The sequence below is a fragment of the Nomascus leucogenys genome, chromosome 17 (genome assembly GCF_006542625.1).
Source record: "Nomascus leucogenys isolate Asia chromosome 17, Asia_NLE_v1, whole genome shotgun sequence".
NCBI lineage: Eukaryota > Metazoa > Chordata > Mammalia > Primates > Hylobatidae > Nomascus > Nomascus leucogenys.
In genome coordinates this window covers 67550604-67565349 of record NC_044397.1, presented here as the reverse complement: position 1 = coordinate 67565349, position 14746 = coordinate 67550604, and the positions used below count along the sequence as shown (strand labels likewise).

General features: G+C 36.8%; 1 protein-coding gene across 3 annotated transcripts in view; it reads left to right on the top strand.

Moving 5' to 3' along the window:
• Positions 1-10462, top strand: part of GPR141 (G protein-coupled receptor 141) — a 58851-nt gene extending 48389 nt beyond the window's left edge. For all 3 annotated transcript variants that reach the window (XM_030795842.1, XM_012496747.2, XM_003268945.3), the window contains exon 4: positions 7011-10462. In XM_030795842.1, coding sequence (XP_030651702.1) covers positions 7025-7942 — 918 coding nt within the window. In that variant the 5' untranslated portion in view covers positions 7011-7024 and the 3' untranslated portion in view covers positions 7943-10462. The remainder of the gene's footprint in view (positions 1-7010) is intronic.
• Positions 10463-14746: the final 4284 nt, after the last annotated feature.

Genomic DNA, 14746 nt, shown 5'->3' with positions numbered 1-14746 from the left:
TAGACCCCTCAGAAAAACAGAAGTTTGCAGGAATTTTGCAGCCAAAAGGTGATGTTTAAAATATTCCTAGAAGATTTTTTCCACTTCATACGTTGGATATTTATCTCATAAATTAATCAATATTGGCCAAGTATGGTGGCTCATGCCTGTAATCCCAACATTTTGGGAGGTCAAGGCAGGTGGATTTCTTGAGCCTAGGAGTTTGAGACCAGCCTGGACAACATGGTGAAACCCTGTCTCTACAAAAAATACAAAAATTAGGCCAGGCGTGGTGGTGCACACCTATAGTCCTAGCTACTGGGAAGGCTGAGGTGGGAGGATCACTTGAGCACAGGAGATCAAGGCTGCAGTGAACCGTGATGATGCCACTGCACTCCAGCCTGGACAACAGAACGAGACTGTCTCAACGAATTAATTACTCAATTAATCAATATTAATTATTATGTTGTATATTGTTTTATTTTGGCATAAATTATCTAGTTTGTCTCATAATGACTATATGAGGTAGGTAGGGCTTATCCACATTTTAGGTGAGAGAAATAAGCCTCAGAGAGGTTAAGTAGTTTGTTCACAGTAACACTGAAAACAGTAGCAGAAGCAAGAATTGAAGTAATGCATTGTTCTCTTAGCTACATGTTATGAATATTTAGTTACTCTTCCATTTCATATTTAGAGACTATCTTCTATGTGTTGGCTATTGCTATGGATAAAAGGGTGGAAAATAATAAAAACATGCACAGTCCTTGTCTTTGTGGAGCTTAGGAGCTTACAATCTGGGGGGAAGAGGGAAGATACCAGCAACCAGCACCCATTTACCCGAGTGATTATTTAATCCCCCTTGTAGAGGTGATTCTTTTATCTTCAGAAGAGGAGAAAAGAGAAGGTCAGATAGATCTCATGTAGTGTAGGAGTTCTCTCAGTTACCTTCTGAAAGAGAAGGCCAAGTAGATCTTATCTAGTATGGGAGTCAGAGAAAACTTCCATAAAGAACTGATAATAGACTTAAGACCTGAAATATTAGTAGATGGGTGGGGAGGGGAGAGAAGAGGTGTTAGTGCTAAGGCAAGAAAGAGCTTGAGGCATTGAGTGAAGGTAAGGTGTTATGGAGTGTGGCTGCTGTAAGCAGGGATTAGATGATGCACTTTAAAATGTACAAATAACAGTACTATAACATATTTACATCATAATAGAAATTTATAAAAGGGAACTAATCTTTGTATGTTGGGGAGGAAGTTACCTTTCTCTTGTTAATTCAATTAATTTCAAGACTGTAAGAGTTTATTGTACTACTGAAACGTTAAAAATTGCATTAACTTCTGCATCTTCATGGGATGGAAGGTTGATCAACTGATTAGAGCTCCCACCAGGAATAATCCAAGAAATCAAATAAAGTAAAATACAGAAGGTATTTGCTTGAAGACAGTGGAGCACAGCTGAGGCAATTAGTGAAGAGGTCGTGACTCCCAAGGAGAGAAAAGCTCAAAGCAACTTCTTTCACCACAGTAGCTTTTCCAATTCAGAGCTGAGAATCCAAATTCTTCACCAATGCATGAAGACATTTTGATGAATTCTGGGACTTGGGGGGATGGGAGACTAATATCCTAAGCCTTAAAACATCTGAAAAATATATCAAAGATGTCAGCAGTTTTATAAGACCAGGATTTGAAGTCAGGCCAGATTCATCAGAAAAAGAGGTCAGAGATAAGACTATTGACTGTAGCTGAAATTACAAAGGGGGCTAAGGAGACCCAGAAGTACACTAAGCCTTACTAGAACTGCAAACAAGGCTTGACTCAAAATAACGTTAGTATAGTGGCAGAAAGGATGACCCCTCTCAAGGAAAAGAACATTACTTGGAACCACTACCTTTTTTAAGAAAAATATACAGAACTTATTAGTAAATTACTAGACATATCAAAGGATAAGATTACATAATGGAAAACCAAGAGAAAAAAGACCAGATAATAGAAATATATCTACAAATGTTCTTGATGAGCCTTTTGAAATAACTATGATTAAAGTATTTAAGTAATTAAAGGAAAAGGTGAAAAAAATGAAACAGATGAGAAAATTTCACAAAGTAGAATGTTAACACCAACACAGCCTAGAACTGAAAGTATTTCATATCTGGCATTAAGAATTCCAGTTGGTTTAACAGCAGAATAGAAACAGCCAAAGATAAAAGCACTGGACAAGAATATATCCAGGCCAGGCATGATGGCTCATGCCTGTAATCCCAGCACTTTGGGAGGCTGAGGCGGGTGGATCACTTGAGGTCAGGAATTCGAGACCAGCCTGACCAACATGGTGAAACCCGTCTCTACTAAAAATACAAACATTAGCCGGGCGTGGTGGTGGAGACCTGTAATCCCAGGGAGGCTGAGGCAGAATAATTGCTTGAACCTGGGAGGTGGAGGTTGCAGTGAGCTGAGATCATGCCACTGCACTCCAGCCTGGGTGACAGAGCAAGACTCTTTTTTAAAAAAAAAGAATATATCCAAATGGAAAAAGGGAAGAAGAGACGGACAAAATGTAGATAAAATTCAGAAAAAAAGTAGAGACAGAAGGAAAGCAGTTAAAATGTCTAACATAACTATAATTGAACTTTTAGAGGGGATAACAGATTGGGACAAAGCAATATTTGGTGGGGTAAAACTGATTATTTCCCAAAAGTGACAAAAGACATTAACCTATAAATTTAAGAAGCCCAAACAGTATTAACAGAGAAAAAAAAAAAAAAAAAACCCAGGCAAAAGTGCAAAAAATCTTTCTTAAAAAGAAAGAAAGAAAGAAAGAAAGAAAGAAAGAAAGAAAGAAAGAAAGAAAGAAAAAGACATGCAAACATAATAGAAGCAATGGCAATATTGACAACTGAAGTCTCAATGATGAAAGGCAGGAGACATGTAATAAAATGTAATAACATCTTTAAAGTACTGAAAGGAAATGCCAACCTTGGCTTTTATGCCTTGCAAATATATCCTAAAAATAAAGATGAAATGAAAACATTTTCAGACACACACATACGAAAGCTGAGAGAATTTATCCCTAAGAAATTTGTGCTAAAAGAAATTTAAAATGGAGTTCTTCAGCAGAAGGAAAGCTATACCCAATGGAAACACAGAAATTCAAGAAGACATAAAAATCAATGGATAAGAAAACTAAATGGACAAAAATAAATGACTAGGGATTGAATGTTAATGATACAATACAATAATATTGTGTGGGGTTTAATTAGATATGTAGAAATAAAAAGCATGAAAACTATAAAAGAGAATAAGGGAGTGGGTAAATAGAATTAAAATGCTCTGAATTTATAGTAAGGACGAGTCAAAATTTCTATTTACAACACACACATTTTAAATGTAATAATCATAAAGATTGCAAGAAAAAGGGAAAAGATATGAAGTACACACACTAAACAAAAGAAGCTTGAGTGTGCCAAAAGTTGATCTCGAGGAAGAATCATTATTTGAAATAAAGAGGAAATTTCATAATGAATATATCACTTTTATTATAATTCCTTTGTTTATAATGTCTTTCTTAAAACCCATGTAGCTGGATCCTGTTTCTTTAATTCAGTATAACAACCTTTATTTTTTAATTGGACTGTTTACTGTATTTACATTTAATGTAAAATGTGATTGAAATCATGTGTAATATATCATGTTAGTATTTGAAATCCAGGATTCTATTACAGCAGTCCCAGAGGAACCAGATAAACCTACTACTGTCTCGTCAAATGGTCTAATCCGAGGTTATACAACTTGCGGCCCATGGGCAACATACAGTCCAGGATGGCTTTGAATGTAGCCCAACACAAATTTGTAAACTGTCTTAAAACATTATGAAATTTATTTTTAACTTCTTTTTTTTTTTTTTTTTTAGCTCATTAGTTATTGTTAGTGTATTTTCTATATGGCCCAAGAAAATTCTTCTTCCCCAGTGTGGCCCAGGGAAGCCAAAAGATTAGACACCTCGTCTAATCTCTCTGCACATTGACATCCCTCATTTGGTTCACTTTTGCCTCCAAGGTTTGCAATAGTGCAACAGACTAGCAGAAATTAAGGCACATACAAGCACTCTAGATGCAAAAAGTCTGTACAGAAAAGCAGTTCAGAAAGGGTTCGGGTGGATATTGAGTGAACTAACCTATGGGATTGACTATAAGCCAAGTAAAGGGAATGGGAAAGTAAGATATCCAAAAAGAGAGAAAAGCACCTTTCAAGATACACTGGCATACAGCCATGTGAGTAGAACCAAATTTCTTCATGGCCTCCTTTCCTTCTTGTATTACAATTTAGAAACTTGGACTTAGGAGATTCACAATGCTTCTCCATAATGTATAATAAAGAGTTTTCGGGAGTGTGTGTGTGCTTTGGACACCTTGGTCAAATGACTTATCCTGCTAGGGCTCAGTTTTGTCATCTAAAATTCAGTATAATATTACATTACACAATTAACTGTTGTAAGGGTTAAATTAAATAAGACAAAGTACAGGCAAGAATGTAGTGTAGTCCTGAAACATGGAAGATGTGTTTCTGATATCTGGCAATGATCATGGCAGTTTATAATAAGAAAGAGGACTTGGGACAAGTGATGTGCTACTTACTTTACTTTCATCAATTAGGAGTCAATCCTACTAGGCCAATAGCCAAAAGAAATGGTGAGCAGAACCTATGGTGGCACATTCATTCTTGACTCACATGTGAACACAATATAATTTCATGTCTCCTTGATAAAACTACTTTTCTACAAGGAAAAATAAAAGGCACGTAGAGAGATTTCAGCCTGTGGATGAAAGACACAGTGTAACATGAGACAGCTGTTGCAGAGCCAACAAAAAAAATCATGTTCAGTTAAGTGAGTCACAATTCCTTAAAATTTTATTCCATGCCCACAAATGCAGAAGGCTCCCTGAGGTTGGGTTATTATTATCTTTTTTTTTTTTTTTAAGTTTCATTGAGGTTTAAGTTATATGCAATAAAAATAACCAATTTTAAGTATACAATTTAATGAGCTTTGATAAATAACTACAATGGTAACCAACATGATATAAAACAGAAACTAATCCTTTCCCCCACAACCCAGACCTTGGGCTAACTGATTTGCTTTTTGTCACATTAGTTTTGGTTTTTCTAGAAAAAGATATCATACAATATATAATCTTGGTGGCTGGTACCTTTTATTTAGTAATGTTTCTCAACTTTTTGTGTTTGTTATTGTCCCTCTAATGAGTATTTTTCCCTAATTGTCTCTCCCCACTTAATGAAATTTTGATACCACAGATATATCTATATGTCTATGTACTGTGTATACACCTGAGAAAATTTCACAAAGTAGATTTCACAGAGTAAGATTTTTTCTTCACATCTCAAAATGTTTTGCCCCTCACAAGGTGATATCACCCCATTGAGAATACATGATTTAGTGTAATGTGTTTGAGATTCATCAGTATTGTGTGTATCAGAAGTTGGTTCATTTTATTGCTGGGTAATGTTCCATTATACAAAGAGACACTCAATGAATGAATACGAATAATTGCATATGTGTTGCAAAGGTCAGGGAGTGAGTGCATAATTCCATTACTGTTCTTTCTCAAATCTTAGTCTCCCTGGTGTCAGTAGACATACCTCTAATAACACAATTGTTCAAGTCAGAAATCTGAGAGTATCAAGACACTTCTTTTTTCCTCATTTCTGCATATCAAATCCATTAAAGCCTGACAATTTCATCTCTTGATTATTGCTTGAATCTTGTCTCAAGGGATCAGGTTTTGCCACTCTAACCCAGAACATTCCAGACATGTAAGGCTATCAATCTTTATTGTAGGAGAGATGGGAAGCCATTGAAGGGATTTAGATAGGAAACTGACATGACTTTCTTAGTGAAATTAAAAGATTACTAAATCTTTTATAGCAAGCAATGAATAAGAATATGGAGAATGAATTAGAAAGGACTGAGAGTATTTGTGGAGCGGATCTTTCAGGAGTCCAGGGGATAAATGACAATGGCTCTGTCATGAATTTGCAAGGCCTTTGAGAGTAGGAGATGAGAGAGTTGGGAGACATGCTATATTTTCAGTGGGGCCCACGGGAAGGCTTAGCAAGGCCTCACTCACTGCTAGAAGATAACATAATTGTAATGAGAAATTCAGGTAAACCTTCCTATTGCTTGCTGCTGTCTTGACTTAGATGGTATTTTTGGTCAAATTAATCAGTATTCTAAATGAATTAAGTAGTATAAATATTCTTGGGTCATTTTCTAATAAGTAAGAAAGAATTAGAGAATTATAATCATGCCCATAAGAAAAAAAATTGTATACTTCATGAATCCATCGATCTTTCTATCCATCTTACAACTTTTTAAAGGGTTACTGTAGTAGTAGTATCCAAGTAGCAGCTCTAGATGGTCTGCAATCCTCCTGAAGTTTTATGTAAATTGTCTTATCTACATACATCTGTCTGGGGGGCAACTTGAAGATTAAGATTCGAATTTTATTCCTATTAAAGAGTAAGAATCAGGCCGGGCGCAGTGGCTCACGCTTGTAATCCCAGCACTTTGGGAGGCCGAGGCGGGCGAATCACGAGGTCAGGAGCTCGAGACCACGGTGAAACCCTGTCTCTACTAAAAATACAAAAAATTAGCCGGGCGTGGTGGCGGGCGCCTGTAGTTCCAGCTACTCGGAGAGGCTGAGGCAGGAGAATGGCGTGAACCCGGGAACCGGAGCTTGCAGTGAGCCGAGATTGCGCCACTGCACTCCAGCCTGGGTGACAGAGTGAGACTCCGTCTCAAAAAAAAAAAAAAAAAAAAAAGAGTAAGAATCAATGGCTTACTGTGTTTTAGGTCTAGGGTATGCAAACATTCATAGGAAATAATCTTCATTCTTAAAGCATGTAAAGTTTATATCATGTAAGCAGATAAATGACAAAGTCACATTGTCAGTGCTGTAAAAGAGATAGGAACAAAGCTCTGAAAGCTCGTCAGTTACTCTGGTGCTTTGTCTCCTCCAGGTGACTTCCCAAGTATGCCTGGCCACAATACCTCCAGGAATTCCTCTTGCGATCCTATAGTGACACCCCACTTAATCAGCCTCTACTTCATAGTGCTCATTGGAGGGCTGGTGGGTGTCATTTCCATTCTTTTCCTCCTGGTGAAAATGAACACCCGGTCAGTGACCACCATGGCGGTCATTAACTTGGTGGTGGTCCACAGTGTTTTTCTGCTGACAGTGCCATTTCGCTTGACCTACCTCATCAAGAAGACTTGGATGTTTGGGCTGCCCTTCTGCAAATTTGTGAGTGCCATGCTGCACATCCACATGTACCTCACGTTCCTGTTCTATGTGGTGATCCTGGTCACCAGATACCTCATCTTCTTCAAGTGCAAAGACAAAGTGGAGTTCTACAGAAAACTGCATGCTGTGGCTGCCAGTGCTGGCATGTGGACGCTGGTGATTGTCATTGTGGTACCCCTGGTTGTCTCCCGGTATGGAATCCATGAGGAATACAATGAGGAGCACTGTTTTAAATTTCACAAAGAGCTTGCTTACACATATGTGAAAGTCATCAACTATATGATAGTCATTTTTGTCATAGCCATTGCTGTGATTCTGTTGGTCTTCCAGGTCTTCATCATTATGTTGATGGTGCAGAAGCTACGCCACTCTTTACTATCCCACCAGGAGTTCTGGGCTCAGCTGAAAAACCTATTTTTTATAGGGATCATCCTTGTTTGTTTCCTTCCCTACCAGTTCTTTAGGATCTATTACTTGCATGTTGTGACGCACTCCAATGCCTGTAACAGCAAGGTTGCATTTTATAACGAAATCTTCTTGAGTGTAACAGCAATTAGCTGCTATGATTTGCTTCTGTTTGTCTTTGGGGGAAGCCATTGGTTTAAGCAAAAGATAATTGACTTATGGAATTGTGTTTTGTGCCGTTAGCCACAAACTACAGTATTCATATTTGCTTACTTTATATTGGGAATAAAAATGGGTATAGGGGAGGAAAGAATGGTATTTCATTACTTGATCAAAACCATGTCTTGATCTACCCAAAACAAAAGGACTATAAAATGTCAGAGCCCTCATTGTAGTCCTTATGGGATCCCTCGCATCTCTGAATGATGCCCGTACAAAGACCATTGATGTTGAATCCACCTGGAGTTGCAGTATTACATTATTTTCCAGTACAGAATGTCTGTGTGGCCCACGAAAGCAACATAGGTTTTAAGAGTTTTAGAGTTTCATTAGCTCATTCTAAGTTCCTCTGTTTGAAGCACGGTCTCTTAGGTTTTGGACTGAACTCAGCCCTTTAGTTCTTTTCATCCCACTTCACCTTAGGTAAGTAAATCCTGGCCACCACCCAGCTCCAAAGACACAAACTGTCCTTCGCTAACCAGGTTAGATGTCCCATTCATCTCACACCGTGATGAAAACTGATAAGGGGAGAGAATAGTTAAAAATTTTTCTAGGGTATCATAACTCTGGTAGGAAGTCATCTGTCTAGAAATCAAGAGGAAAAGAACGTGTGGCCTTCTGTTATAACAAGGGTTTCTAGATTTGTCCTGTGAAAGGTTGTTTAAGGACTTGGGGATCAACTTCCTCAATATCACCAATTGCACTGTTGCTCCAAAAATCATTTAAAAGCTTACTGGACATATCTACATAATGGTGAAACTGTAATTTAGAGAATATCCCTGACCAATATGCTGGTAGGCATTAAAATGAGTTCCCAAGGGAAGTGATTAAAACTTTTTTCTCTTCTGTTTTTTGAGAGAATTTCTAGATGTCCTGGGCCACAGTTAATTAAGATTTTTAGGGGGGACAGAAAGTTATACTGAAATCTTTAGAGCTCCCTTCCACCATTAAAATTATATATATATATTTTAAATTATACCTTAAGTTCTGGGGTACGTGTGCAGAATGTGAAGGTTCGTTACATAGGTATACACGTGCCATGGTGGTTTGCGGCACCTGTCAGCCCATCTACATTAGGTATTTCTCCTAATGCTCTCCCTCCCCTAGCCCCCCACCCCTGGACAGGCCCCGTTGTGTGATGTTCCCCTCCCTGTGTCCATGTGTTCTCATTGTTCAACTCCCACTTATGAGTGAGAACATGTGGTGTTTGGTTTTCTGTTCCTGTGTTAGTTTGCTGAGAATGATGGTTTCCAGGTTAAAATTATATATTTTTAAATAAACGAAAACTATGTTTTTAAAAGAGGACTTCTGAGAAGCATATAGAAAAACCATTAATTTAGACTCTGTGAGATTAGGCTGCAGGAAGAAGGTTTTCTGAATATTTGAAGAGTGGATAAATAAATCTACTCAAAAGCAATAAAATTATAATCCTTTAAAATATAGGAAAAATAACTAATGGGAACTAAGCTTAATACTTGGGATGAAATAATCTGTACAACAAACTCCCATGACACATGTTTACCTATGTAACAAACCTGCCATGTACCCCTGAACTTAAAATAAAAGTTTAAAGTAATAATAATAAAATACTATGGATTTTCTTTCCAAATTCAGAATTACTTTTTGTAAAATTGTATTAATAACTTGTGACATGTGGCATGTTAAACTGATTTTTTTCAAGAACTTCTATTACTGGCTAGGTTGATACATAGGCTTGTGGGTTTTTGCTTTTTGGGTTTTTTTTGCTCCTGCCCATACTTCCAGTGTCTTCAATGTTTTATCTTAAAATTTTCCCAGGATCTGATGCAGTTTCATATTTAATGCTTCAGAAAACCTGAGGTAATTAGTAACATGAATAGAATAATGGAATGAATTAAGGGAACTTTTTTTTCATCAAGGTATATCTTCAGGATTTAAAAGTTTTTCTTAATTTATTATCACTCTATGGATCCACAAATTCCTCAGATGAATAAGAAATACCTCTGTGAATTTCTGTGACCACTAAAATTACTGAGCCACAGAAATTAATTCTGAGGAAGCAGAAGTGGCAACATAGTTCCAACATGACTTGTTTCCATATATTTTCTGTTTTATATCTTCTTTTAAATGTCCTTTTAAACAAGTAATATTTCTTTTCTTTCTTGCCTTTTTTCCATTTATTTTTACATTTTTTTCTTTCTCATTTTGAACCACAAAATTTATAAGACAGTTACTAAGACCCCTGATAGTTTTAAGAAAATTTATAATACCTATAAATATGTAAAAAAATTTAGAAAAATATTTAAATTAAAAGTATTCATGAGAATTTCATTACCTTGTAGATTATATCATACTCTCTTCCAGATTTTAGATATGTTGAGGTCAGGCAATTCAAAAGAATTAATCTCTGTATTAATCTGTTATAATGTTAACATAACACTACGTTATTTTCATATATTATAATAAAGGGCTTATTAGAAATCTTCTCAAAATATAGAAATGCAATATTTCATAATATAAAATATCTTTTTCATCAGTATTTATGGAATAAACAGAAAAATTTTAGTTTTCCTGTTCTTTGTCTTTAATCAATACAGAAATGAACCTCATGTGACATTGGGGGTGACATTGGCCTCTAGGGCCATTTTTGGATATCGCCATTATAAGACAGCACTAGTATTAGCATTTGGTGGTGGGAGCCAAGGAATAGACATCTTGCCTTGCACATAATTGTCTGTACAATAAAGAAGTATCAGGTCTTGCTCTCTATTTGAATGCCCTATTAGATATTAATGAAGTGAAACATATAACAATCAGAGCAGCTATCAGGTTTTACCCAGTTTTCATAAACATGTAGTATTTTTTTTGTATAGCTTTAATTCTCTGAACTTTCTGTAAATGCAACTATCCTGGATTGAAGAAAGATTTTACTTTGGTTTCCTCTGAACTTTACCAAGAGTTGTTCAGTCCTTTGGAAATGACATTATAAGTAGCAATACCATTTATGACATTAAAATATGACACAACATACCTGTAAGCAATATTTGTAGTTACTGTATTCAGGAGATATTACATATAGGTGTCAGCATCAGACTCCCTCATTTTGTCTCTTTATGTGATTATGCCTGAGCATTTACACACTGAATTATATACTATTATCCATAACTTTTCTTTTCATTACTCATTTATATTACAGTGAGAACATTATACATAAAAATAATGTGTATGTTTACATTATTAGTGTAGAAAGCATATACATTTCATTTTGAAATGGTAAAATTATCTGTAAGTTTCCTTTTAGAATGGTAAAATATTACCAAATATTTGTGATAAAAAGCAAGGTATTGGGTCTGAGAAAGCTGAGAACCACTGAATTACCACAAAGGGACAAAATAAGAGGGAAATTAATAAATTTTAACATTATAAACAGAAAAAATATTTCGGTGTTTTTGAAATACCTCATCTTCATTCAATTCTAAATTACTTCTTTTGTTTCTACAACAATTAAATGCAACTTTTCCAAAAATGTGAGGAAAATATACATGTGTATTTTCTTTTTTAATAAGAAAAATACATTTTTTTCTGGCCTCACCACTCTCAGATTGGCTCTTGATCAGTATCTATCAGATTTTTAACCCAGACATAATAATTTTTGAGGCCCAGGCAGAAAGATCTCTTCAGGCACCCATTAAAAGGGACACGGTTTGGCTCTTGTTTGTTCCTTAATTTTCCTGTGAAAGGATCATTGAGTCCCCTGCCTTCTTCCTCAACTTCATTTAAATTAAGGATAAAAAGATTGTTTCACTGGTAGGTGAAATGAACTTTGTGTAAAGTGACTCAAGAGGAATCCCTCCTGCCTCCCCAAATCCTCCTCAATGAAGCTGCCATGAAAACTCGATTGTTGGGTTAAGAATCAGTTTTTCTGAAGGAGGGTATTGGGCCAATCCATTCTCAGTCACTGGCTTTTGGTGTGACGTTAGAATTTGGGACGCTGTCATAGCTTTGATTGGATAGATTTTGCCCACTTTCCTCTATGAGACAGACATAGGCCAAAGACTCTCACACCTATTGGGACTGGTAGGAACAATCTCCAATTTTCTTGTTATAGGGGCCAACTACAGCATTTTGTAAATTGTTGGTACTGAGAGCTCCATGGTAAAGGGGCACAGGGATGGCAGAACTGTGGGGATAATGCCCAGAGATTGCAACATGCCAAGGGACACCCATGTGTATTGGAAACCAGGGTACTCTGAAGACCCAGCAGGAACTGCTGGGGAAATGAGACCCAGGTCTGAGAACGGCTAGCTGAGAGCAGGAGGGGCTTGTGTGAGTCTTGCTCAGGAGTTCTGAGCAAATAGGACTGCTCTTGGAAGACAGGGCAATGGAGGCAGCAAACAAAGACAGTTTTGAACAGGAGGTAAGAAAGTGCTGGAGAGCATGGTTTATTTTATTTGCAGTTTGTCCTAACAGTTTATGTCATTAGCAATGAATTATTTCTGCCCTTTGTTGCTGATCTGGGCCACAGATCTCATGGAGGACACAGTATGGTTACAAAGATGTAACCACTAGCAACCTGATCAGAGATTTTGGATAAAGATCTCCACCTCTTCCCTAAGTCAAGTAAGAAAAGAATCCCTTGGAATTTAGAAAAGAGTCTGAAGAGTTTCCCTTCTGTTTTCAGGAAAGCATCATCTTACATGTCAGGAGTAGACACTTGCCAAAGTCTACACCAGCCTTCTGGCACCCTCAGGAGGGTCTGGAAAGACATCTAGGCCCCCTCTCTAATGATGTTCAATTCTGTATAACACAACACACTTCTTACCACAGCACAGTTGGGTACCCCATTCTCTGAGTTGTCCTTTGCCTCTCAGAATTCCAGTATTTTCGTAGCATTGTGCTTAACCATGGGACACGCTACTGACCTGCACACTTAAGAATGGCTAAGACGGTTGATTTCCTGTCAAGCATATTTACCACAATAAACAATTTTTTAAATTAGAAGATATATATATATCTTATATATATATTTAGTTATATATATATATAACATTTCTATGTATATATATTTAGAAACTTTAATAGGCAAGAACTGAGCTGATGGAGAAAGTTAAAATATTAGAAAGAAAAAAGCTAGTCTGAGACATAGAAAGACTTCAGTCCTCCTATCAAGGGACTACCTATAGGGAAAGCAAATGGAAAACACTTCACATCTGGACATATCCTTGAGAATGCTTTGAATTTTAAGAACAAAGAAGTAGTACAAAAAAAAGCCAAGCAAGAGAAACGTTTACCTCTAAAAGAAAGAAAAACAATTAGAAAGGTATTATTTTCCTTCACAGCCTAATGCCAGAAAATGGGAAGCAATGCCTATTGGATTGTGGTTTAAAATATCACGGCTAAGAACTCTGTAAGCAGGCAATTACTGTGCATGCCCCTGGGTAGACAAAGGGACTTGAGACCGATTTTCCTCTCCATCTCGGGGCTTATCATCCCAAAGCCATTGCTTCTCCCACTCCAGGGTCTTCCCCAGGTAGGAGAGCAACTCTACTTGGTTATCTTGAGGCCAAATTATCTTTTCAGGAGGCAAGTTGCTGGCGAATCCTAACTTTCCTTTTAGAATAAGATCCATTCAGCACTTGGTCTAGAAAAATGTTTCTTCCATGATTCTTACAATAGGAAGGCAGCTTTCCCTGGCCTCTTGTTCTCATGTTCCATCCCTGCTTAGAGCCGCTCCCATGTCACTATTTCCTTAGTTAGACTAGAAAGAGAGCCAGATATCTGTTCTGAAATAATTGTCTCTCTCCTCCTGTCACAACCATCTTCAAAATTTTGCTTTGCATTTAAATTTTTATTGCATATTTAGTTTCACAACCTTATTTCCTAAACTTTCCTAAAATTAAATTTCTGCCTCATCTCCATTTTTATCATAACCTGTTAGCATATTGCACATTTAACCTCTTGTTCTACAGAAAACATGTATTTTGAATTTTATCAATGGTTTAAAATTGTCCAGTACAGTCTACAATGTCTTTCCATCTCATTCAGAAAATTCTTTTCAAACGTGCTCTTTCTACCATTTGAGCAGTTCAGGTTATTGGCCACATGTAGTTTTTTCTCCTTATTCCTGTATTCCTAGGTAAGAGATCACCAGGCCTTAGTCTTCCTTATCAACTGTATCAGTGGCTTCTTCTCAGCAACTCCTTATTATCAGGGGCTCTTAGAGGCTTCCACTTAAATGTAAAAATTGGAGATTGATTACCAGTTCCTGGTGTTAAGTGCCCAAGGGCAAGAGAGAGGCTGTAGGGATTACGGAAAACTCTACTAAGGTTGCAGTTTGTTTTGTATAGTTATTAATTCTCTTGTGTAAAGTGGTCAGCCCTGTGTACCCAGAATGATTCTGGAGTGAAGAAACTGCCCTTTTTGTGTGTGTACAAACCCCCTCTACCCAATGTCAATGAACCTCCAAGTAGTCTTCAATCCACACATGAGAGATGCTGATTCATAATAAAATTTTGTTTTTCCAGGGAAATAAGAAATGCAATAATGATGCACTGAGTTTTTCTTAAAGTGAAACATATTTAATGATATATTCAGAGACATATTTTTATAATTCAGTTTGTATTATATCATAATGTACTAGAAATATTATAAACACCATTTATAAGATTATTAAGTAATCTGCAAGATGGTGGTTGTGCTAAGAACCACACATAGACAATTTTCTTGACAATATTGCTCAGTTTCCAGTCTTTGGACTCAGATGTCCTTTGGCCAGTCTTGGTATATCATGGACACAAAATGAGTTCTATATCTGCTATTGTTATCAGTAAAGTCACCCAAGATGACACA